This window comes from Anthonomus grandis, chromosome 7, assembly GCF_022605725.1.
Source record: "Anthonomus grandis grandis chromosome 7, icAntGran1.3, whole genome shotgun sequence".
NCBI classification, from domain to species: Eukaryota; Metazoa; Arthropoda; class Insecta; order Coleoptera; family Curculionidae; genus Anthonomus; species Anthonomus grandis.
The window spans coordinates 56,700-84,604 of NC_065552.1; the positions used below are offsets into that span (position 1 = coordinate 56,700).

Below are 27,905 nucleotides of genomic sequence, written 5' to 3' on the forward strand. Positions count from 1 at the left end.
GTAAAAACCCTACTCGAATAGTACCTAAAACTATTACAGACATTAATAGTGCGGCTCTTAATTGTCCCCATACCTTTTATCTTTTAAATGCGTTTATATAAAAATTTGAAATTGGCACACATCCTTAGAAACCTAAATATTAATTTTTGGTCCCTAGCTGTGAACAGGTATAATAAAGAAAATAAAAAATGAATAAAAATAATATTTTGAAAGGCTGCCATTCTATTTAATTTTATTTTTCAAAATAGCGTCCCATCGCCATATTAATGTTGCTAATAACGTGGCCAAAATTAAATTTTTTTTTATAAACACCTTCAAACGATAAGAAGGGGGGGTGGAAAATTAAGAGTCGCACTATATATAGCACGTGTGTTCTTTATTTGGACCTTGCTATAACGCCTTTTGCTAAAACCTCGACGATAGGTGAACTTAATATATGATAATAATAATAAAACGTAGTCTCATTACAACTATTTACTTACTTCTTCCCAGTAGTTTTGTTTACTCACTCCCGGTCTCAAGTTCATAATTTTTAATTCGCATGCGCTCAACACCCCGTCCGGCGTAAATTCCAGGTTCGGTTTTCCCTGTTCGGTGTCCACGCTCACGTTACGCAAATATTTGAAGAAAAGGTCGCCGGTGTCCCACCTCGCGGCCCCCTCGTCTTCGCAGGACAGATGGGTAGTGAGGGACCGCCCTCGGTTTGCTTTGTCCGCTAAGAAGTCGTCCACCCCGTGAGCATACACCTAAATAAATTGCCAATTGAAATTATCTCTATTGTTTTACAACTGTAGTAAAAAATTTACGTTTTTTTTTATTCATTTTTGATACCATTGGAGCATCATTTATTTGCCTTATACAGGGTGTCAATTTGAAAATTTGCCACCCCTATTATCTCGAAACGGGTTAGGTTTTTATAAAATTCCGCCGCATTATTTTCGGCCAGTGCGAGAGTGGTTAAATAACTGATTCCCTAACCAAGGAATTGGTAGAAAGGGACCGATCGAATGGCCTGCTAGGTTACCAGACTTAACACCGTTTGATTTTTTTTATGGGGGCATATAAAAACGGTTGTTTACAAAGCCTGATAATATCGACGATTTAAAAAGAAGAATTACAAGGTTATGTAGGGCTCTTCCAGAATGTTCGGAAAGAATTTGAGAATAGACTTTATTTTTGTTTGGAGAACAATGGAGAACCCTTTGAACACCTCATAAACTAAACGTGTTAATAAAATAAATGTTCAGAATGTTTTTGTAAAGACCATGATTAAAGCAATTTATTCAGCCATAATTGTAACGACTATGCAAAAGTTTAATAAAAATAATATTAACCTAAAAAGGCATGTTTGGATAAATAATCTTAGCTTTAACGTAATTAAAACGCTTACAGGAATGATGTCTAATAATAAGTAATTTAAAATGTTTCAATAACGCCAACTTGGCAACGCAGCACTGAAATTTAAAAAATAAGGTGCCTAAATGTAGAGATTAAAAAGTTCTTCCAAATGAGGTATCACTTAACTACTATTGCTATTTAAGACTTTTGAGATGCAGGTTCGGGGGGGTAAGAGGTTGAAAGAGGCAAAGTGATTTCTACATAAAAATTGTTCCCCCTCGACAATAAATTGACATATTCTAGTGAGTTTATAAAAACGTAATCGATTTCGAGATAATAGAGGTGAGAACTTTTCAAATTGACGATGTTTGTCAATGTTTTAAATTGAATGCAATTAAGTCTCACCTTTATGGCAGTGGTTATCTCGTTTACTAAACTTTGACTGGACGTATCAAAATGGACACCTGTAAGTAAGAGAAAACATAAATAAATTTTTAAGTTGGTGTTCTCTCTTGAAAATGTCCTGATTGTTATTTCTATTAATTTTTTTTTTGTTCCCCATCATCCACGTTCTTTTCATCTTATTATCAATTTTTTTAAATTATTATCAGTATTATATTTTATTATCAGTATTAATATAGGAAGGGTACATTTTCATAAAGAAGTGAAGAACTGACAAACTGGTGTTTGTCAGTTCTTCGATAGATAAAAATAAAGGCTTGAAATGACATACTGTAACGATATTATAAACACCAAAAACTTAGGTGATTTTCCGTTATTTCCGAATGACACAAGTTGCACACCACACGGCGTCTCGAAAGTTGGCGAGAATCTACCGGAACAGCGTTTTGCCGAGTATATAATGGAGCCGCACAGCCGACGCAAGTCAGTTGTCAGTTCAGTGAAGTGAAATTCGAAATATTGCCGCGAGATTTAAATCAGACATAAATTGATGTTAATAAATACGGTGAAAATAAATATGTACATATTTCGAGTAGTAGTAAGTGATCTTGTTTCGTAGTGTAAGTATGTAAGTAAATTAGTTGACTATTTGATTGTTTTAATTCACACCGAATGAACGAGTAAAAATGCTACAATATTGTCAAACGTAATTAAATCTTATGTTGAGTATAAATATTAGAAGACGATTGATTTATTCCACACATTTATTCCCCGTCTTCAAGTTAGAGGTAATAATTAATTACCTTTAGTAAAATGGTTTACCATTAGAAAAACACCTTGACTTTATTTATGTAATTATTATTTAAATTACTTGTTGAGATAAACAGCTAAAAATATTTATTGCAGCGAAACTGGAAACAAACGATAATAAATATAAAAGAAACCACGAAAGAAACGGGCGTTATTTATAATCCAACTGACAAATTAAACCCTCGCATTACGAAAAAGTTAAGGCCGAAACTGAAAATTGTTAAAACTTTTTGATAAATGTGAGTTCTGTTTTTTTTTGTTGGATTTATTATCCTGATCATCATTTAATATAAATTTGAACATTTTTTGTTTTTTTTTTGGTTACAATTCATTTAAAACTTGATTTAAAGAAACTCGTAGATCTTATCTTTACCCTAAAGTTGTGACGTCCTTTAAAGTCGTAGGCAAAGGGTCCAAAAAAGAGTTTATCGACAACACCTCTTTATTCGTTTATAACTGTCAGAGTATGTGAAAAGTTTTTCCGTAAATTATGCTTACGATAAAATAGCGTAATGTTCCTTGAAAATTAAGTTATGTCCTCCCCTTATAGTATATTAAGCGTCAGCGTTACTTTCCGACCGTATTGTCCTATTATGTTCTACTTTAACAAAGAAAAGTGGAAACAACTCGGACAAGGAAGTTTACTTTTCGCACTTAATTGGAAATAATGAGCAAGAGCTTCGAAGGTTCTCTATAGTATTGCTAAAGCTTATTAGGAAAGTAATCACTAACCTTTTAGGAGACTAATTATTTATTGAAAAAACAAATTGAATACTCCTCTTAAATCGTTAAAGGGAGACCATATAAACGGAGTGTTCTAAAACTCAGGAGTAGAAGGAAAAAATGCACTAAAATTAGCTGCATTTATCGGTAATTCTTAAAAACAAAACACCATTTTATTGAAAATGTAATGTTCATTTCAAAACATAAGGGCAAAAGGCTATTCTGGCACATTAAATTACGTTTACATTGTGTTAACTTGATATCAAGCGGTTCCTACAATAATTTGTTACTGTAAAACGTCAAATTCTGTTAGCGCCTATCGATGATTAATAACCTTAAGTCTTGAAGACAGTTTTAACTAACAAACATTTATCAAATTCTAGGTGACAGGAACGCAAGTGTTTTTTAAAAGGAAGTTGACCTCATTTATTGTTCCATTTCTCTTTTCACATAAGTTTTTTGTAGTTATGTGAAATATAGAAAATATAGAAATTATCGACGAATTTATGCCTTTTGCAGTTCGTGAGTCCTCAATTTTTTTCGTACGCAAGAATTGTTTAGTACAATTTGAATGTACAACTGTTTGATAAATTGTACTGGAACACTTTGTGCGTGACCAGAGACCTCCAATGTCTTCAATTATGATCATTTTTGAATTGATATTGAAAAACATTTCTTAGTAATTCTAAGCCCTTGTGACCCAGGTATAAGGTATTTCTAGTAGAATTTTATTATAAAACACAAACGTTCTGTGGGTGACGAAAGACGCATATAAGACGTTTCTATATAGGATAGGCAGGATACCACCATTTGATTTTGATCCAATATCTTAAAAATTACTCAAGGTAACTTAATAAGAGAAACAGTGGAAGAATGAGGAAACATTCCGTGTGAAACTTTGTTTAGAGTGTAAATGGCTTCCAATAAGTTATGGAATGTTTTCCAGTGGCGTATCCAATAAGAAGCTTTGGCTTCAGAGGTCCCTCTTGCCAAAAACATCTAATATTTTAAAAACTACATAATGTAGTATTATGAAACAAATAGTGAAATATTGAGAAAACATTTCTTGAGAAACTTTGTTTAGGGCCTAAATATTTTCCAATAAAATATTTTAAGTTATGGAATGTTTTCAAATACCTTTGCTAGTAAAAAACTTTTGCCTTAGAGGCCAGTATTGTCAGAAACATCCAATATCTTAAACACTACTCAAAATATATTTTAAGATATTTTAATTTATTTATTTGTATATTCAATATATTCAATTAAAAAAGTTATGCATTTTACGAATGATTGTGCAGTAGTGTCTGCATATAATAAAATATATGTACTAACTTTATTTAACATCGACATAAAGCGCAATAAATTAGAGTCTGTCCCGTACAACCATTATACATATAACATACAGCACCTAATTAACCTAAACTCGCTATAATTTACCTCGAGCACCGAACAAAACGATTCAGGACGATGCTGTACAATTAAATCAAATGCAAATGTAATCATTAAGACAATGTTTAATCGTATTTGAAACTATACTAAGAGTCTTTAATGTTTAAAAATGAATGTTTTAGTTTCTGGCTCTACATCCTAAAACTCAGAGACGTATTACGTTTACAATTATATTAAATAAGCTGTTCTGATAAATTCGAATTTCAAAAGTTAAACCAATTTGCAATTTAAAAGGCAATTTATCGGTATCGGATTGTGTATAATTTTTCATCCAAATATGGGCACGTATATCGCTGACTTTACCGCCGAACAAAATATTTCGTATACAAGGAAAATACAAAATGTTCTGTTTTTGAAACCTGCTTGCAATGGAATTGCCAAGATATACGTATTACTTATTTTATTTATAGCCGGTTTTATATAAATTCTATTCCATTACGTATGTGAAAGTTGAAACCTCTGGGTCAACATGTCAGCTGATCCTAATTTAAACTGGATGGACATAACACAGTGACAAAGGGTGGCTCTCTAGTCTATTGTAAACGTTTGCTTTGTTAATGGATAAAGAAGACCATTTAACGCAAATTACACAATTAAATGGGAATTATCAAGCTGCCGAATTATTCTCTTATAAATTTACATTCGGAGTTGTGACGTTAATTAATAATCTTTGCTGTTAGTATGTTCTATTATTCAAGAGATTTGTTTTGCCTGTAAGGATTTATATAATGCACCCATTTTAAATATGAATACTTTTTAAGTTCTTTGAAAAACTTGGTATAAAAACAGATGAAAATTGCTCATTTTTTTGACAGGGTTATTAAAATAAGTAAAATTCACTCAAACAACACACGATAGTTAAATAAACGTTTATTTTTAGTTTACATTAGGTGTACATTTTTGATTGAAATTAATTTTACTTTAACCAGGAATTCCGATTACCGACAAACTTTATGGGGTGATTCTCCAAAAAAATTTAGAAAAATTTTTTATATGGATGTATGTTCTAAACGTCTTATTGTCTTACGTCGAAAAAAAAATTTACCGATGACGTTTATAAGGGGTCTATCCTATATATTATTAAATAAAAAAATTACCCCACTTTAGTACCGCATCTTTCTCAAATAAATTTTATTTCTTAAAATCCTTGTTTAGTTTTGAGCAAACTTGTATTCTTCAGTTTTTTTTAATTTGTATATCTTATTTGGTAACTTTATTGTTTCATACACGTTAATAATTTAACGTATTTTCTTTTTTTTTTAGATTTTCCTATGTATAATATTACATTATTATACTATAAGATATATACACTATAAGATATACGTGTATGAAAAATATAGAATAGTATTCTACACAATGGCATATATGTGATATCAGCGTCATTTGTCGAAATTTTCTCCTTTTCATAAACAGACAAAGTGAAATTTCTTCACCACATATTGACGTCTCTTAAAAAAATAAATATCTACTTTTTTATTAATTAATATTAATTTTCGCAAAAAAAACGGTTTTTCATTAACCCTACCCTTACCCCCCACCCACCCCACATAACTTACCAGTAAGAAATTGTTTTCCAAAATAATACTCATGAATAACAACTGGGTTCATTGTTAATATCTAATCTAATAACCCAGTTTATTTATTTAAATTTGATGTAATTTTATATGTAAATATTATTATTATACAAACAGGATTTTTAGATAATATGGACGAAAAACAATTATATTTCAGAATAATTTCATCAAATATTTGAGGTGTAGAATCAATTTTAAAAATTAGATATGTATAATGCCTACACTTTTTCCGTTTTGTAAACAGAATTGTATATAATATAGGTATATTCTACAGTTTAATAAATATACCAAAACTAAAAATTTACTAAAAAATCTTTAAATAAATATACATATATTTAATGCTAATAATAATAATTTATGATGTGTTGCTTAGGATATATTTATTTAAAAATAATAATTTGATATTTTTATACGTAAAAATGTAAGGGAAGGGGGGATGCATCAGTTTTTTTGGAACGGCCCCATATATTGGATGTCAATTTCTAGTACAGAAACATTAATTATCGTACAAAAAAAGACACCCTTACTTTACTAAAATGTATGTAGGCAAAAACCGTTCGTTTTTCCTCAGAAAGCACATTTTTCTGTTAGACGAAATGGCGAAAAGTTGTTTTATTTACGTGGACGAGAAACGTGAAAGAAAATTAGGCACTGAGACCCAAAAAATTCAATTTAAGTCCAATATAAACTAAAGCCAAGATAAATAGTGGTTTCAGAAAACTTTTTTTTGCTCGAATCAAACTTTGTCATTGAAAAAATTAAAACTTGTAATGGGATCATCAATTTAATAATAAAAAAACGATATAATTAAAATCTCAATAAAAGTTAACCAAAAAAAATATGATCAAAAAAGCACATCAATCATCGTGTTCAATAGTCTCCAGTTTGCGTAAATCGCATTTCTAAGTCCCTTGCGGTGTCGGTCAGCAAATCCGGTCTTTCCGACAACTTGATTGTCGTAAAATAATACGAGCAGAGAAAGTTGCAACTTTTCGAAACGTTCCCCTTGGGTCCCCGAACAAACTTGTCCGAATGGAGAGTTTCGCTGTTGTTTCAGTTCGTGTTGCTCCTGTTTAGGTTAAAATGTGCCCGGAGAGCAACTCGTTGTCCCGACTTCAACGGCAGAAAACTAAATTGGATATTTTAAACGGGAATTTGCAAAAATTATAAAAGGCTGCTTTAGTTGCTTTATTTAAAATGTACTCAATTTTATTTCAGTTTAATAGAGTCTTAATGACAGGATTTAGTGAAAATTATTTAAAATGCATTTATTTTATTATTTAACCCCTACAGAGCATTAATAGTTTTAACGCCTTTTAAATAAAATTTAGATTAAACTAAAGTCGTTTAATTCGCTTTAATTAATAAAAAATCCTTTATTAATTAAAATGAAATTATATAGCCGTGATTAAAATTAAATCGAATCGATAAGTAAACAATTTTCGGAGTAAAAGTGATCGGTGTGAGATGAATACAGACGAGCTTAAATTGCAAATTAGTTAGTGTCTAACATAATAAAAACATCTTAAATAAAAATACTTTTTTACATTTAAATTCCGCTTATTTAAACAAGAAAATTAAAATATGTATCATTGATAAGATAAATAAAAAACGAACCTACAATAAAAATACCTGAATAAGGACGTTCCTGTATTTATTTTATTTGGGAATATTCCTAGACTCTCCGGTAGATCAAAAAGTAATTTATATCATCAATTTATTATGGGTTATTCATAAATTACATAAGAATTTCAACAACAAGGGTGCCGGGAGAAAAAGGTTTTGGTTACATGTTTTATATATTCGTACAGTCAATCTAGCATCAAAAAAGGCCTCAATTGGAAAAAAAATGGTCCCTGGTCTCATATTTTGGGAGTTTTTAGTCGTCCATTAGAAAAGCCTAATTTCATATCAATTTTATTAATAAATGGTTAGTATAAAAACAATGTTATCAGATTGTATAATATGGACAATAAACAATGATTTTTTAGAAGAATTTCATCAAATATTTAAAAAAAAAATAAAGAAGGAAGATGTTAACTATCACGTACACCCAAAGTCCTGAAGGGACATTGGACACCTTCCAAAATGAATTCCTCCCTTCTTTATTTTCCTACTTTACTTATAAATCTCTATTTTTGAAAATATTAATATAAGCGTACATGTTTATCAGAACTACTCCTAATTGGAAGACCTAGGAAGTAAGTAGGTTCAAAAAGTATCATAAGACGACAAAAGAGATCCAATAAGACGTTCCAACCTAAAACTTTTTTCCAAAAAGTTTTAAAGTTTTTGGTTTTCAGAAATTTCCCAAAAGTGGGTTTCCCCATTCCCCTTCATGGAAAAGATGTCCCCCAAAGATGAGACATCTTTCCCAAAAGATGTCTCATACAAAAATCAGTTCTATTGCAATTCAATAAGTTTGTTGCGAGATTTTAGTTTAAAAAAAAACTACGACAGTAAAAAAAAATGTATTTCCCACTGAATTGTGAGAAAACTGCGAAAAACTGCATTTTAATGACTTTGGGTGCCCTCTAACTTTGTTCCCTTAGGTTCTACAGCTTCATTATACGCGACCTACAGTTTTAGAAAATTTAATACTTAAATTTTTTTTAAATTATCCAATAATATGACATATAGGGTATTCCATTTAAAATAAAAAAGTTGGTATTAGTCCCACCTACATGGCACAACTTGTATAAAAAAAATTATATAAAAAAATCCGCAAGCAAAGTTACAGACTCGCACTTTATATTGACTGTGCCACTATCAGATATTATCGGTGTGATGATAAATTTAAGACGGGATTAATTGAACGTACCGAGCATTCCGACGGGAAAATCGTTGGGCGCCTGTTGTCCGTTCTCGATGACGCTCTGGGTGACCACCCAAACGTAATTCTCGCCGGTCAAGTGCAACTCGCCGGCCGCCCTTAAAATGTCGATCGCCTCCTCTTTGGTGCAGTAGAGGAGCATCACGCGGGCCTCAGAGTCTACGAGGGCGGCGAGGTCGCCCCTTTGAGCCACCAGGACCGCGTTCAGGATTGTAAACTTGAAACGGTCCTGCATGGCGACCACCCGTTCTCTCACTGCTTGGATAAAATCATCGTGGCCAGCTATAAGGCTGGTGACCACTGAGAATTGATGCCATTTGTATCTAGAATAAAATAAAAAAAATATTTTCTTCATTTATATTATAAACACCGAGAAACCAGTTAATACGACGTCTTAAAGGTTGGCGAGAAGTTACCGGAACAGCGTTCTGCCGAGTATACAAGGAGCCGCATCGTCGATAGTTGTCAATTAAGTGAAGTAAAGTTTGGAATATTGCCGCGAGATTTAAATATTTCTAAATAAATTTAGTGAAAATAAAATATATTTTGAATAGTAGTAAGTGTAATAAATTAGTTGACTATTTTTGATTGTTTTAATTTACACCTAACGAACGGGGAAAAACGCTGCAATATCAAAATGAATTTGAAACAACGATTGCTCAAAAAGCATCTACACAGAAGTCAAGCTGAATTAAACATAATAATTTTAACTAACAGCCAATTTCGATAAATTAATCTCCATTTCCAGTCAATTTTCAAATCGAATTGCCCAATTTCACTTTTTGCAATTAAATTTCATCGTGCCTAAATGAACTTAAAACTAATTATAGAATAGTGAAATGTGAAGCTTTTAAAATTACTCTTTTTCGCTACGAATATTGAAAATTTAATAAACGAATAAATTAATTAAAACAGACAGACCTTTCTAAGATGCTAAGCATGGCGGCAGTTTGATGTTCCAACGAAGGAGCAAGTTGTAGCTGCAAAGAAGATTGCGACGCTCTTCGTTCCAGGCCTGAATTGTCAGCATTCCAGGCGATCACCGGGATTCCCAAGTATCCGGCTAATTGTAAAAAGTACTGAGCAGAAGCAGTACTCCTTCCATACTGCTCATAATTCATCAAATACAGAATGGCAGAGACGTTAAAGTTGAGAAATTCCTTGCATAGAGATTTTAGTATGGCTGCAACAAGAGAAATTTTTTTTTAAGTAGTACATTATTATTTATTAATACAATCCAACATTCCATTTATTTATATAATTTTTTTTTACTTGAAATATAGAACTAGGGTTGTAGGAATTAAGGAACGATTTATCGAGTGGTGAAATCAAAATTTTTAACTATTCCCCCACAAAACTGTCTTAACTATTGAAATCGTTGAGTGAGTGAATCTTTATTTGTGAATATCATGTAAAAAGACTTCGGCAACCTGAAACATATATAAAATTTAATTTCTTGGAAACATATGTTTAGTGAAATATTATAACTAATGCCTAAAAAAATGTGGAAAACCTGCGAAAATATTCGAAAAACTAATTATTCAATAATGTTTATTGTATGAAATATTTAGTGTTTTTCAAAAAAGTTTAGAGAGCTATAAGACCTTTTAAAGTCAAGGCGAATAATTAATTTTAAATCTAGCTGGAACAGTTGCCATTTTACGTTAAAACGAATGCTAATTTATGCGGAAGCCGCTTAATGAATTATTCCTGATTAAGTTCAATTAAAACTGTCTGTTTAAGCTTATATTAAAAAAAAAAAAGAAAATTAATCTTATCAGGATAATATTATGGGTAGACCTGAAAAGGTTAACTGAAAACCCGCACATCTGACTCAAATTTAACATCCTTCCTTTAAGGGTGCCCGGTGAAGCTTTATCCCCGGTTACCCGCTATAATTTTATTACCCTTAGGATATTTTGGGATGCCCGGTCGTTACCGAAATAACATTTTACCTAAAGTTTTTAGTTAATTACAATATAGTCGTTGCAAAAAAAATTGCCAAAACGGCACTTGAAATGGGGAAGATGTATTATGACTGCGAGCTATGAAATATTAATAAAAGTTCCAAACTTTTGCTACTAAATGGAAATTTATTTGACATCCTCCATCTGCAAATGTCCAGATAGACAGCCATTATTCATGATATTACGTCTCAGGCTGGTTATTCGAACTCACCCTCGAATTCTCCAAGCATCTTAAAAGATTCAATTTTTCGGGATTATTGAGCGTATTTGTTTAAAAGCGCAGTATGTCTTATTTAATTGGCCTTTTTTAAGATACAAACTTTATCACTTTTTCAAGGCTTTCTTAATAATTATAGACCTGAACTTTCTTTGCAAAGTTTTCTATTTTTGTGCATCTAATAGTCAAAATGTGCAAATTTAGTTCCCATCTGGATCAAACACTGCCCTCCTGCCCTTTATTTTGCAAAAGTTTTAAATTTAATATGCATTAGCTCTCTAAGTTTAGTGCATCCTAAAAGGTTCACGGCTCGGATTACAAACTTTAAAAGTCCATCGCTTATTTAAAATAGGTTATAAATTACATTAAAACTGTTGCTTAATAGAAATTTGGGGAATATAGTTTGGTTGCTTCAAAGATTCAACATTACATTTTAAGCTATAATAAATTTTGAATTTTGATAGTAAAATGGTATTGGAGGGAGAAATAGAAAAAACAAAACAGAACAAGATCATACTGTAATGCTTTTCCGGTTCGATAAGTGTGAATTAAAACAATTGAAAATAGTCAACTAATTTATTAATACACTTCACTATGGAAATTCGATCAACCACGACTAATAGCGATATTTATTGTTACCATATTTATATAACTGTTTAAATCTCGCGCTTTACTTCACTGCACTGACAACTGACTTTTATCGGGTATACGGTTCCTTATATACTCGGCAGTACACGCTGTTTTGGAAGATTCCCGCTTAATCTTCAAGACGCCGTGCGGTGGGCCGCTTGTATAATTCCGAAATAACGGAGAATCAACTGTTTTCTCAGTGTTTACAATATCTTTAATGGAAAATTAATTTCTGTTGATGCGTGATGGTATTATCCCTCGGATTTATCCCTGCATGAGTAATTTTATCAGGAGTTTCCAACCATATTGCGGTTAAATCGGTTTGGATACGCTTATTTACTCCGATTGCCCTGTTCATTCTTCGCGTGTTCTTTTTTCATGCGATCAATCATAAACACCAATTTATTGGCATTTGGCTTTTACGATTTGTTGCCTTTGTTTGCCATTTTAGAAATGAAAATCGTTCAAGTAATAATGAAACTGTCCCATAAACTATGGACCCACTAAAACAATAGACGTGGCAATCATTTAATTTTAACATTTGCAAGGTTGTTCGAACCGAGGCCTCTATTGTTTTCGATAAACAGTAAGCATCAGCTTCTAGCAAACCGACTTCAAGCTCTCATTGTCTATAATTAACAGAGAAACATGTTCGAAATGTAAATTATTGTTCGATCGTGTCATGAATTTCAAACTTCACACATTAAACTTATAATTACCTTAATTATAGGCCAATAATATATTGAATTATACACATCACTGTTTGCTTCTAATTGACCATTAAGTAAATTAATTAAGAAATACTTGTAATGAGAATTAAAAAGGTCATAGCTATTATAGGTTTTGGGATATTGTTAAAAAGTGTTCTAATTTCTATACTTATTTAATATTTTCAACAGTACGTAGCGTATGCCCTTAATGTTTTAAGATTATCTATTTGTTTTAGATAAATAAAAGTGTATTATTGATATTTTGTGAAAATATATGAACATGGATACCGAAATATGTAAAACTAAAATAATTAGTGATAATATTTATAGACTTCAATTACAAAACAAAACCGATGTTGAGGTAGGTATTAATTCAGTAAATAAATTTACTGAATTTGTTAAAATACTCATTTATGTAAGAAATGTGTAAAATGATCCTTTTTTATGAAGGGGATCTTTGTAGAATGAGCCATAGGCGAATGCGACTATTGCCATGAAATAATATGTATAATTTGGAAACATACGTTTGCAAAATATATTAATTTCCCTTTTAACCAGTTTCTAGTTTCATTTAATTTTCTATAAAATAATACGAGTGCAAAGTCTATAGTTCAAATATCATAAAACATTGTATTTTTTTGTTTATTGAGAAGCATTTAATTCACGGCTATACAATCGTATTCATTTAATTTCGTATAGGAGAATAAATTAATCAAAAAAAGAAAAATAAACTGTTTATTAGTATGTCCTAAAAAAATTATTAAAGTTAGGGTTATCAAACATTTAATTTTTTTATACTGGATACATAAAAATACAGAAATATGTAGAATATTGGAGTTGAAAAATTTATACAGGGTGTGGCAAAAGGATAGAGTAAATGTATAAAGATAATAAGAATAAAGAAAATCACCACGGAATTACCTGCTACTTAATTCATTAGTAATATTATGAATCGTATAACTATCAACAAATTAGCAATGAAAGAGGCAATAAGTATATATGCTTAAAGTAAAAATTACGAATAAGAAGAATTTCTTCCACAGTCCCAGAGTTCCACAATCTTAAATTACCGAACTAAAATGTTTTTCTGTTCTCTTTTAACTGCCATGGAGAAATCAATCATGTTTTCAGCCCAAAGACTTCTAAACTGGAAAATAATATGGAAGAAAAAAGAGGAAGAATTTCATTCGTCCAGACAGATGAAAATGTTATTTTAACCCCATAGGGCTTCATAATCATAAATTACCTCGAATGTTTCCCAATGTTCTCAACTGCCTGGAAGAAAAGAATCATGACCAAGCCCGGAATGGAACTTAAAGAACCGGAAAAAAATTACCTGGAAAGTTCATAACAAAAGTTTCCCCGAAAAAACTACCCAGGAAAGAATCTGGGCACAACCACCGAAAAATAAAATTTCCACTCTCTGGAAAGAGAAAACATGACAACAGTTGTCAGTGTTAAAAAATATTCCTTTGAAAATTTAACATGATATTTCTTGTCAGAAAAGTCACATTTTCTTGTAAAAAAAAATGTTGACAAGTGACATTTCTTTTTTTATCAATCTTTGACAGATGTTAAAAACATATATACACGACACCAAGGAGAATAATTAATTATAAATTAATTTTCTAATACCAAAGCATATGATAGGTTTAGTGTAGCCTATTATATTCTTTGCTATTACATTTCAGATTTTGTTTACTTTGTCAAACAATTTTAATAAATACAATAATAATTATCCTTCAAAATACTGTTATAAAAAATGTGTGAAATTAATATAAACGATAAAGATAATATATGTTTATTCGTCAAAAAGTAATGACTTCAGGTTTTTTTTTAAACGCTGCTCTAGTGCAATGGTATTTGTTAATATGTTTAAGTTTTATTAGTTTACATATTTATAGCAATGACACTTTTTTATTTATCGCCGATAGAATAAGTGCTGTTACTTTCGGAAGTCCGATTTTCTGGCTCAAGTGTTATTAGCGCTAAAGCTGCCCTAGCAGAAGTGCAGTTACTAGCCAGGCCTTCGGAATGTCAGCACACATGTTGTTACTGTATATGCCTCCGGGAGTAGATAGTTCGAAAGCGAAGAAAATTTGTTAGTACTCAAAAAATGAAAAACCTTAAGCCATGGCTCTAAAATGAAGAGCCAATAAAACATATCTTGCATTATGGAGCTTTGTTTTGAATAAAATATAAGAAAATATTTGGAGAACTTCATTTTATATTAGAAATTATCTTCTTATTCCGCAAAAAAGAGTTATGATAAAATAATATTCTATGACTTCTTCTCTTCAACCTGCATCACCCAACTTATTTACTTCCGATATTAGTAGTTATCATCATATTTTAATGGTTTTTTTAAAATTGGCTTAAGAAAACTGCACGACTCTTAAATAAAACTAAGTACTATAATGAAGTAAAGTGCAAAATCTAACTCTCTCTATCGGGCAATGTAATTCGAATAATAAATCTTCAACTGAATCGTTTGGAAAATAAAAAGTGACCTGGAAAATGCGAGTAGAGCGGTCCCGAGTGTAAAGTGGTCGGTAGACCAAATAAAACTGCACCGCCACCGATACCGTTCAAGCGAAACATATAAGCCGATCCTTGTATGTGTTTATTGGGTTAGTTAATGGATAATTTTTTTACTATTTAATGCCCCGCCCTGATGGTCATGCCTGACTGTTTTTAATATAAAGTCAATTAAAATTGAAAAAGCAGAGTTAAATTAAAATCCGGTTTTAATTAAATTTAATTTTATCGCTTCGCCCTTTTGGGTATTATGGAATGTGAGCGCACAAAGGTTAAATTAGTTTTTGATAACTCTAGTTGAAAGTCAAAATACTTTTGATATATTTATTATATTGCGTGGAAATGTACTTTTTAATGGAACAAATAAAAAGGACTCGACTGGTACGTTGCTGTACGATATTCGAAAAAAAACGTAATTTAATAAAAAAAAATTAATTCAAGAACTCTTTCTAATGCTTTTCTTTAGAATTAGATGCTATGTTCTATAAAACCTCATTTTTAAGTGCCAACACGTAAAATTTTGCTTAAAAAAGCCTCTACAAAAGAGATACGTGACCCTTTTATAAGCGGGTCCATTTTCTACCTAATATAATTTTTCTTTTAAAAGAGTTCCGCGTAGAAAAAATAAACATAAAACTTTTTAATGGGTATGGCAAGAGCAGGAATTGTTTTTCACGCTTACATAAATGATTTCTTCCTCATACGAGTTTTTAAGCAATATTAATTCATTATGTATATGCCGAATTTTTCTCTGAGGCGTAATGTTATTTAGGGGATGGTTATATGGATCTTTCACTATTCTATATTTATCTCTATTGGCGCTGTTTAGAATGCACCGATGGCCCAGTTGCAGTCCTAATTCTGAACCGAGAAATATCCCTCGTGCGCATACATGTCGTTCCGATCATTTCAGCTATACCAGGTATATATAAACTATTGATATCGTATAAAGTTGCTGTCTTTTTTAATACCTTAAAAAAAATTAAATGTTAAAATATTGTCCTTAAAAAATTAGTAAAAGTTATATGTCCCTTGCGCATTGTTATTCGCGGATGGTTAGCTAGTTTTATTTAATATAAATGTAAAACTAGAGATCTAGAATTAAGTAAAACTAGCTCATAGTTTGTTAATTAAATTGCTGTTTGTATGAAATAAAATTTTTTTAAATAAGTCTTTCAAACCGTAAAGAAAACTGGCGCAGTTGGTAGGATAACGCGGACGTTTTTATCACGAAAAAAAATTAACCGTTTTCGTTTGCACTTATGAGGGTAGGACAATGCTCGTTCAATTGGAAGGAAGATCTTTCTTTAAGTATTGTAAATGAAATTGAATTTTATTTATCTTCTATATTAACAAAAGGAAAAATATTAAAACATTAATTATTAGAAAAAATATATTATTAAAAAAAACCTAAAAATCAAGTGGTGCGATAATTTTGTCCAGGAGTTTATAATAAAATAAATACTCAATAGAAATGACTCGCCATTTGCCTTTAAGCTTTACTTCTTTAGACATCGGTAAATGTATGCGGTGGTTTGCGGTTTCTAAGACGAACATGGGATTCCTCTATTAATTAGTTTTCCGTTTAATTCGGATCTTGCCCTTGCTTTCCCTCCTTCCGAAGCGAAACAGTAAACTGAGAAGCTTAAATTGTAAATTTCCTTATTATATAATTTTATGTTTATATCAAATAATGTGTACAAGAGAAGATATTCGTAGCTCCATAATATATGGCATCTAATGCAATTTCGAAGCGCATATCTACCGAACAAACCCAATTCCGTTTGCCAATTTAAAATCGTTTCCAGTGTCCATTTCCATACATCAATCATGTATCGTCTTTTCTCGAGCACGTCAATCAAACTTACGCCTATATCGGTTACATTTGTTCGAAACTCGGCTCTTTTTTTTATTCAAGTTGTCAGGACTTTCGTTCTATTTTGTTTCAAACTTCTATATTCATTAATCAAAGTGATCTATAAGAAATGTTCTGCTATTTACTGACAGCTTTGGATCGCTTTATAAATTTTATCAAAATTATCTGCTACTAATTCCTACTGTATCCTATGAAGAATATTTCTTTTATTTGAAACCGATGCACAATTTTACAGCTTTTCTTCCTCTTAAATTCTTTACTACTGCTAAGAAAAACCATTAAAAAAAATTATTAGCCTTGACAAAATGTAAACTTTTCAGTAAATTTCAGCGTGTAAAACATTTTTTTCATAAAAATTAACACGATATTTCTAGTTCATCAGCCCATGCATTTTACTTTCATAAACAGTTGCTATGACGTAAGTATAGTACACGCCTTAAACATTACATGCTGTGCATTCGTTCCCTTCATGCCGCATCTGTGTGTGATATGGCTATAATAATTAGGCTACTAATTAATACCTTAAGACCGAAATTGTTAAAGCCACATTTTAATTACCTTTATCACGGGGACAATCAAGGCAATTACGGAAGGGATTCAAAGAAGGGCTGGAGCTTGTCGACCACACATGAATATTTATTTTGTGAAGTTACGAGCTGTTGAGGGACAACTAAGTCGGATAAAATGTATGATGCACCTGATTTTCCGAAACTGATGGACGAATCGAACAGACCACGCATAATTGATGAAGCAAATTCGTGGTTTTAGTGTGAATCGATACGTGGTCCGATTAAACTTTATCTGTTTGGAAAGTTTAACAATATTTACCGGACTAAATTTTATATTAGATATTATTCTTCATAATACATACTTGTCTTTTTTTATATATGATCTTGCTTTGTTTTGTTTTTTCTAATTGTAAAACTAGCTGATCCTCTTTTCAAAATGACATCGCTAAAGTGAATCTTCCGGAACATCGTTCTGCTGAGTATATAAAAAGCCACATCGCCGATCAAAGTCTGTTGCCAGTTCACTGAAGTAAAGTTAGTAACACTGCCGCGAAATTTAAATAGTTTATCAAACTTTATTAAAAAAATAGATTGGTTAATAAATTAGTTGACTATTTTCGATTGTTTTAATTCATACCTAACAATAATTTGTCCTCACTATTTTTAGCTTTATCGACTAAAATTGTAAATTTAAGCATTCTATATGTGTAAAGATTCACCCTTTAAATGTAAAAATTTCATATTCGACTAGGACGAGATCTTGCCTAGGGATTTCCTCGACAGACCGTCGGAAGGAAAATTGCCATTTTCCTTCCGACGCTTTCATGGCATCTGACAGAAATTTCAATTTTTATATCTTGCGGTCATTCGTGGCGGCATTATGATTAGTTTTTTAAAGAAATGTTATTATCGCAGTAAAGTTTTATCCTGTATTTTATTGCTCTTCACGTAAAGCACTTAAAAATCTTTTTTTCGGTCATTTTATGAAAATTTTTCCATCTATTTCAATTCAATTTTTGAGATGCATGCTCCTTCTTATCTATCTTTTAAGAAGAGAAACTTTTTAAACTATTCCAATTGAAACTTAAGATTGAATAGTTACTGCGTCGTGTATTTGAAGTTTTCTTTCCAGAAATGTGAATATATTTCGTAACTTTAGTTGTTTATTTATTTAAGTAAAGTATAAGCGGAGAAACGATCCATAAAAAATAAAAACTTTTTAAGAAAAACTATTATATGAAGTAGAATTTAAATAAGTTTACTATCAGTCTATAATAATTTAGTTTTTTAATCAATGTTATCTAACTCGATGGAGAACATGAATACTTAAACAAATATGCAAAAGAACATCTAATTAATTGCATTCTTCTGTTTCTACCAAATTCAATATACAGGGTGTTTCAAATTCGACCATCAACAGTAGTTGTTAATCATTAATGCTATTTTATATGATTATTTAATATGATATCATTATGTCAACAACCGTTGAGAATTTTTGAGCCTAACAATATGCCGTTTAAAAAATTTAAGCAAACGAAAAATATTTGAAAAAACCTAAATTTGGAAAATTCGATTTTATTTATATCTTTCTAATGATTATAAAATAACTTGTTTTATAAATTTCGTGATTATTTAAATTTTACTTTTCCAAATAGATGGATAGGCAGGGGGATACTATAGAATGGCCAGCTAGGTCCCCTGATCTTTCCCCTTTAGATTACTTTTTTTTGAGGTCATTTGAAAAATAGAGCATTTGTCACTAAATCTGAAAATATAGAAAACAACAACGCATAACAAATAAATCTGACACAAAAAATGATTCAAAACGTTATTGACAAATTTTATTTTATCCTTGCGTATGGTCAGGAACTGCAAAGAAAGCATTTTAAACATTAAATTAAATATTTTTGCGACGTTTTACTTAAAATAATAAGTTAATAGCTGCCCAGTTGAAAACAGGCAAAACATTAAAGAGAATTGACGTGTTCGAATGTTTTTTAACCAAATATTTCGTTTACCTGTAAAAGGTATTTTTCCAGACTTTTTGGACCCACTGTATATAATGGATGTAGCATGTATAACTACTGTATATGTCATAGACTTCGAAAAGAGTTTTTTTCTGAATTCAGGTAAAAACCTTACTTTTCAAAGTAAAAAACATTACTTGATATACGTCATTAAAACGAATTATGAAAAGATTTTAAAAATGCAAAAGTCCACTAGAGCGTTCATAAGACCAAAACAACGTCACCAAAGGACGAAACCTCGTATTAATTATTTAAGTCTAAAAACACCGTCATGTAGCACGAAGAAAGTGGAAATGCAAAAGTGTAAATAAGCTAAAAAAACAATATCGATTTGTAAAAATGTATGTTTTTTTTTTCAATTATTTTCGGAACCATTCGTAATTTTTAAACTTTTTGCACAACTTATTTTTAACCTCCAAAGTTTTCAATCTAATAATCTTCGCGTGTATTATAGATTCCGAGGTCCCCATGTTGAGGGTCAAACTTAAAACACACTGTGTACAATTATCTGCCAATATTATGACCTAATAATACATCCATTGTAACTCACCTGTAGGACTGGGCGTGAGCGTCATTAAAATATAATGAACATTCTTTTGGTTGAAATTTTTTTCTTTTACCCAAGCCATAGATCTGCCTCCTCTGCTACGATGTAGTCCCGCGACCGCATTATTTATCGCCCGAATATATTCACGCACCCCAAAATTAGTGTAGGGCAACAACAGTCCGATATTGAGAAGTTCTTTGGTGTCTCTATGATGGTGCCCACCACCTTGATGGTGCACTTTGCCATATAATGGATGTGATTGTTTGAGGATGACACAGTGAGCAATAGGAATTGAGAGAAGGAGGAGGAAGAAAATGAGAGGTTTCATCCTTGTAGAATGGGGAAGGTAAAAAAGAGTGGAATTTTATTGGCATACTTTTTTATCTGATTAGTAGGAACATAGTATAGATTTATTAAAAGCTTGCATTCTCAGAAACGTATATGCTATGATTAAGAAACATTATTATTGATTCACCTTCAAACGAATGCAAATTAAGTTTAAAATCAATATTTAATCATGACTCAATTAAAATTCCATTACCAAACTATAAGAGTGTGTTGAAATTTTATTACCAAAAAATTAATTAAATACCTAAAATCCCCTCGAGCTTAATGAGTAATCTGTCATATTCTCATTGTAAACAAACCTTAATATGCACTTGTTGCAAACGCACGCATGCATTTAACTGCAATAATAGAGAAAAACCGCGGCAAAAGTGTTTGTTTGTTATAAAATCAATAACGCTAAAACGAGTGATTTTTTTGACGTTTCTTAACCAAAAATTCCGATGATCACAAACATCTTCTATAAAAATCCATAAAATACCTCAATCATAGCACTAAAATATCAAATAACCGTACAATAGATGCTGAAATTGTATTAAAAAACTAGCTTAGAAAAAAAAAACAAACCACGAGTAGTGAAAATGAAAAGCGAGAGCGAGCGCACTTTAGCTTCCGAAGCTGTCTTTACTGTCCCGTTAGAGATCCAGCCACCGCCCCAGCTGATGCTTAAAGAGAGACGACGATAGCCGGAAAAACGCTGAAAGAAAAGAGACGGAAACAGTTCGTTGCCTGGGAAACGAGAGGCTCATAGCTGCTGCCTCTCCAAATGAAAAAGGCGCCATGTGTGTGTGTGACTGTGTGTATTACTCTTCGGCATAGTTGCCAATTTGGTCTCGCAGTATACATATTTATGTTAACATATGTTTTTGACATATTCCTGTTGACTTTTCTAAGAATTAAAGTACCTAAAAACATCTGGACTTGAAAATCTACATTATTAGTCCAACCATTATAACTGAAAAATACACGCTTAAGAAATTAAAGTTTGGGAATGATAGAAAAGCCAATATTACACACACAAAAAAAAGACTAAATGTCTGCAAGATAGTTTTAAGTTAGAAGGAAGGGGGGAAAAATCGTATAATTACGATTTACCCTTAAAGTGGACGTCAAGGCGGAAGAAATCAAATATAAAAGTTGTAGAGAATAGTAAGATCTGCAATTTTTATAAAACCTGGAAAACCGAACCATTTTTACGGGAAAAAAAATTAAATTTTCGTAAAATGGATCCCGAATATACTGATTTTTTGCATCGTATACTTTTCAGATAAATCAAAAAATACTTACTGTAGAAAAAATTGCTGAAAAATGCAATAAACTAATAAAATTTTCAATAATTGTTCATTATTTGTTTAAATTTTTATAAAGAGGTAGGGAAAGTGATTACACTATTGAATTCGACGGGAAAAATATAAAAGAAAATATGTACTTATGTACATCATTGCTTATTTCATAACTTGTACCTTACTTAGTAGTCTATATATCATATGTATGTACTTTCAATCGTACATACTTTTCTTTTATATTTTTTTCCGTAGATCATGAATTTATAGTCCATACGAACGTACGAGGTATATTTCATTTGTTATTATTAATTTAAGTTGAAAAATTTCATTTCTTTTATTAAAGTTCGCAATGCATTTTATGAAAAAAAAAAGAGTAATTTCCTATAAATTTTTATGAAAATTATGTAGCAACTAAAAAGTACTCGATATTAATATCCAAGCCTGTAATGTGAAGTAAAAAAATATAGTCGAGAAATGTGTTTCCTGGTGATTTTATTACATTTTTATTGACATTTATACGATTCCCAGAAAGAACCCTTTAAGCCATTGGATATCCAATGGAGGTCACCTTTTGGACAAACCAGCTATCCTATGGACATCCAATGATATCTAATGAAAAATTATATATAATATTATCTAATATAATGAATATTGATTTGATATTCAAATGATACATTTTTTAATGATACTCCAAGGATTTTTTAAACAACTACTAAAAAAATAATTGAAATCAAAATATTGACATTTTTGTCACTGGAGTGCCTGGAAGAAATAAAATGATTTAACTTTGATTGAACTGTTATTGTCAAGTGAATATCTTGACTTTTAGTAAATAAATTATTATAATTATTGGTTTCTAGAATACTTCAAGGGTTTTTCAAGCAATTGCTGAAAAAATAATTGAAATGAACTTACGAAAAATCAAGATGTTGATATTTTTCTCACTGAAGAGCCTGGAATTAATAAAATAATTTGTTTCTTATTGGTAACTTAATATCTAGAATTCTAGTGATTAAAATATAACTATTAATTTATGAGATACTTAATGGCAATAAATATGCAAAAGACTACAGACGAGACTAGAGATCCTAAAGATAGTGCACTTGAGTTTAAACTACCAAGCATTATGTTGACTAAATAAAATGGAAAAAATAAGTGTAGTGACACGAACAACTTGAATTTGATGAAGAAGAAATGCCAGAAAACGACGTTAGGAAATGTAATAAAAGGGTTAATATTAATTAATAAAAATAATTAATAAAGTAGTTTTAGTTAAAAAGGAAAAATAAATATTTTTTAAAGGCAAATGAATGTTCTGTTTTGTTTGAATAACGATATTTTAATTATAATTATATCAATCGCAATTAATTTTAAATAAACTTGTTTTTTGTAGTATCTAACATGAATACAATTTAATATTTATATACATAATGCACAAAAATTTTGGTGATTTACGGTGAACTATAGCATTTCACAAAAAAAACACAAGTATACTTTTTTTTTAGAAAATTGGTCAAAAGTTCTGCAAAAAAAAGTACTCAAGTGTTTTTTTATAAAATGCATTTCAAGCAATTAATTAGCAAAAAATAGTAATTTTGCTAAAATTCAAAACTGAAAAATCGGTTTTTCGTATTTTTCTTGGAAATATTGACCTTATGTTTAAAAGTCACTTCTACAGAAGTTCGTAAAGAAGGTAGGGAAATAGTAATTATACGAAATTTCCCTTTCTCCCCCTCCCCCCAAATCCCTATAAAACTACCTTGCACAAATTCATTTCTTAAATATTTTTTTTCTGTATTGTATATGCCCCTCTACTATTCCCAGTTGTTACTTATTAAGTATGATAAAAAATAAATTCTTCTTCTATAAAATTAACTTCTATAAAATTTTTTTCTATAAAATTTTTTATGACTTTTTAAACATTGTATTAATGTTTTTGATTGTTTTTGTTACTTTTTAAGTTTTTTTTATTTTTACTTTCTTGTTACTATTTTTATTTACTTTTCTATTTTCTTACTTTTTACATTAAGTATAGGAAATTTGACCAGGTACATTTATGTCTTTTGTACCCAGTTTTGTATATATTTATTTAGTACTTATATTTTGATTTATATATTTCTGTGTTTTGCTTTTCATGTATAGCTTTGTCTACAAAATTTTTAAATTTTTTGACAATAAAGGATATTTGATTGATTGATTGATATGAATTTTTCGGATACAAAAAATTATAATAATATAATTATACAGAACAGAATAATAAGACCAAAAGTATTTAAACAGAGGCTTAATTGAATATTTAATATCTTAATGATATTTAAAAGTAATGAAATTCAAGTTTTAATGTTAAAAGAAATATCGAGTTTGGATTTCTAGAAACCCGGCTCTTTCTCTATATTGGTAACTATATAACGTGACTTGATCTGCTGTTGAACTCTTTGAATATTTACATCAGTTTTGTTGAAATTATAAAAGTCAATTATATTATTTGATATAAAGAGTTAATCAATATAATACATGATTAATCAAGTTAAAGTTGGTAACTAGCAGAACTATTCATATTTTTTTGTCATTAAATCAATTTAATCCACTTAGAAATAAATGAACTGGTACTTTAATTACCTGAATTTCCCAATCTGTTGCAATAGAAAAGTACTTGAATTAAAGATTGATGTTGCAATAAATACTTATAAGTATCAGTATAGTTTTTTTTATGATAAGCATTCTATGTGCTTCCTCTATTCGCATTATAATTGTTATAATCATGTTAATATGTTGAATATTGCAGATAACATTATATTTCTTAATTAATTCTAAAAAATACACAACTTTTAATGAGAGATAAACGATTTCAACAATTATCCAACGAATATGTCATTATTTCATTATTCGTAAAATTAAAACAGCTAAAACGTTATTTTTGAACAGTCCTTGTAAATTCGTTGAATTTTATGAATAGGCTAGGTATACATTTTTCAGAAAATGTAGATACTAGTAAAGACACTTTGCCCTGAAGAAGCAAATAAGCAGAAACACGTGTCAAGAAATACCATCTATATATGTTTTTTCTGCTAATATTATTGGAGGTGCATGAGTGCTTGCGTCGACATTTTTTCTCCAATTACTGATCCTTCAAAATTATTATTTACTTCCAGAATCCCGTCAAACGTTCCAGCTAGCGCAAATTAGGTCATGTATATAATGTCGGCGTTGCACCTTTTAACCAAATTAACCGACAGTGCACAGGTGGTTTTTAAACACGCGTTCTATGGTGAAGTGGCCTTTTTTCGCTTTTCCGAACCTCTTGTTGGAAGAAAATTGCTTCGTTTGTCCTCGCTAATTACTGCTTTTGTTTTCGCCGTTTAATTTCATGGTATATGAGCCTACGATTTTACATTTTATCAAAAAAATTAAACTAAAAATAAAACCAAATACAGATGCACATGCAAAAATTGATTACAGAATTTCTTTGGAAGAAAGAAGTAGAATTGATATTTTAAACCGTTCTTATAAGATTCTTTAGTTAGTTTAATGCCAATCTTCCATGTGATACATTAACTTTGGAATGGCTCAAAAGGATCGTTGACCTACTGTTAGCACGCTAATGTTTTTAACATATTAAATTGCCAATTTGGAAATCATGTGTTGGCCTATAAATAAGTCAGGCTAAAGGAATTAAAAAAATTAAAATTAAGCTCCAGTCCATGTAATAATATGGATGAAATCTTTTTAAATTATACAAGGTATTACAGAATAAGATGCTGAACCTTAAGGGTGTCAATCCTTCAAAAATTCAAATAAAATTTTATCCTAAACCCCTTTACTTTTGAGTGTTGAAAGTTGTCACCCTTAGAACCAAATTTAGCAAACCCTGTATTAAATTTTTTTAAACTATTTAATATTAAAGTACCGCTAGATTTGTAGAATTATAGTTGTTATTCTATAATGGTACAAATAATATTCATATGTTTATGTTTTTACATATTATGTTACATGAAAATTGCCACATACCATTTGTCTTATAAATTAAATAATTCCGTTTCGTTTAAAATTTGAAAAAAAAAATGGAAAATCAATAATGTTTTTTGTTTGCGTGATTTATTTGAACCAACAATTAGCTACAGCTATGTTAAGTTTAAGTATTTATTAGTACAGTATACCTATAAAACTTTTAGACTACTAATAATAATAATTATTATTATAATACATTAGCTTTATTTATACGCTCGCGTATTATACCTTTTTAACTCAATATATTACTGTAGGCATTAAAGAAATTAAAATTATATCGATGCCAAATATTTTACGTTTAGTATAATAATTATAGTATCTACTAATACATTTAATGCACACGGAAAACCCACTATCAAAGATGTCAAGTGGTAGTCTAGAACAATACTCACGATAAAAGAAGAAAAAAAAATTTAGATTATTGTAGGAATATAAAAGGTTGAAACTGTTACATCGAGTTATAGAACAGCAATTTTATCGATTCAAAATGGCAACAAAAATTGCTCTGTCCGTGTTCTGTTTGGCCTTGCTGGTATGCACTCAAGCTAATCCAGCAATAATTAAGGAAAATTTGAAGTCTGAGGATCACGATATTCACCAATGTGCTGATCCAACTAAGGCGTAAGTAAATTTTTTTAATATAGCTTGTGATCAACCAAATTTCCATTCAATTCATTTAAAAAAGCATTAGAATTAATTACTTTCGAATCTGAGTGTGTATTTCAATTCGAATATTACATGCGATGTGATGTGTTGTGTTAAAACTCGACATCGTGTAGACCACTGTTCCTTAATCTCTCTGTCCTTATATTGTATTGCATTTTAATTCTGGAGACTGTGTGCCTTGTTCACAAAAAGTTCAGAGAGGAACTCTATTTTACTCAGACATATAATACAAGACAGATTTTTTTGCTATCTCTACCTATACAAGCACTATACTATATTATACCTATACCTATACTGAGCAAGTGAAAAAGTCCATAATTTACAATGGAAAAAACTATTTAATCATCTTCCGCTTTCATTAAGAAAACAACACGGTGCGAGGAAATTTCAAAAAACACTAAAGAAACTATTATTAACAAAATCATATTATTCCTTGCAGGAATATTTTAACGACTATCTCAATTAATGAATAGGTTTGAATGCATGTATAATGCTTTTTTTGTAGTTTGTTCAAATGTGTTTTCATGTTATTTAATTAAATCGTTATATGTCCTATATTGCTTTCACTTAGGTTTACCCTTTATTATTTTATATGCAACTTAAAATAAAAAAATATTGAATGTGTTTTGTATATTGACTAACATAAAAATTAAGAATTAAGAGATAAGGCATTGTATACAATATTAATTTATTACATTTATACAAATACAACTATTTTTTTCTTTGACTTTTACTTATTAACTTATTTTGATTTATTTTATAGTACTCTTGTATTAATGGACCAAACGGTCGAGATGGCCGCAAGTTTCTTAACTGTACATAAAAAAACAGTCAACTTTCCAGACTCTGGTGTAAACACTCACATTATTAGTTGCCTTATTGTAAGTATAACAATATACATTTATTACAATTGAAATTAAACATTTTATATTTAAATTTTGCATGTCCAGAAATTTAAAGAGTAGTCATGATCAAAAAAAATATATTTCTATTAAAAAATCCTCATTTTATCAGACAAATGATTTTTTGTCTTCCAAATTCTCTAACCAAATAACAATTTCATCAAAATAATAATTTATACAATATTATTCCATTTAATTAAATTAATATTTTAGGTTGAAAATGAATTAGGGGATGATGGTGGTTATGCATCTTTAGAACCAAACACTGGAGTGGGATACTATACCAGTAAAATATATTTGGAGTCGCAGAGAGGCAAAGCCATGAAGTTCCACGTTCAAATCTTTGCCACAGCTAATAATACTGGTTCTTATATCATTTAGATTTACTGCAATATGTCTATTTTTTATTTGTCAATTAAATTGCTGTTAATGAACAAAAACCAATACTTTTGCTGAATAATTCAAGTCCATACGAAATAAAAAAAAAATCTGTTATTACTCATTAATAAGTAAAACCATTGCAATAAAATAGATACTTTTGTTTCACT

General features: G+C 30.2%; 1 protein-coding gene and 1 long non-coding RNA gene across 8 annotated transcripts in view; one reads left to right on the plus strand and one right to left on the minus strand.

The window, feature by feature from the left end:
* LOC126738457 (glutamate receptor ionotropic, NMDA 2B) overlaps positions 1 to 27,905 on the minus strand; it is a 62,831-nt gene that overhangs the window by 18,315 nt on the left and 16,611 nt on the right. For 6 of the 7 annotated variants that reach the window (XM_050443815.1, XM_050443813.1, XM_050443817.1 and 3 more), the window contains exons 5-8: positions 10,051 to 10,312; positions 9,118 to 9,452; positions 1,744 to 1,802; positions 483 to 746 (exon numbers count right to left, since the gene is read on the minus strand). In XM_050443815.1, coding sequence (XP_050299772.1) covers positions 483 to 746; positions 1,744 to 1,802; positions 9,118 to 9,452; positions 10,051 to 10,312 — 920 coding nt within the window. Of the gene's footprint in view, positions 1 to 482; positions 747 to 1,743; positions 1,803 to 9,117; positions 9,453 to 10,050; positions 10,313 to 20,153; positions 21,109 to 27,905 lie in introns of those variants that run through there. The other variant, XM_050443819.1, reaches the window with a different exon arrangement.
* LOC126738459 (uncharacterized) lies at positions 5,383 to 27,890 on the plus strand. Its single transcript, XR_007661343.1, has 4 exons — positions 5,383 to 5,397; positions 26,217 to 26,410; positions 27,219 to 27,336; positions 27,571 to 27,890. It is a non-coding gene; the product is annotated as an uncharacterized LOC126738459 (long non-coding RNA).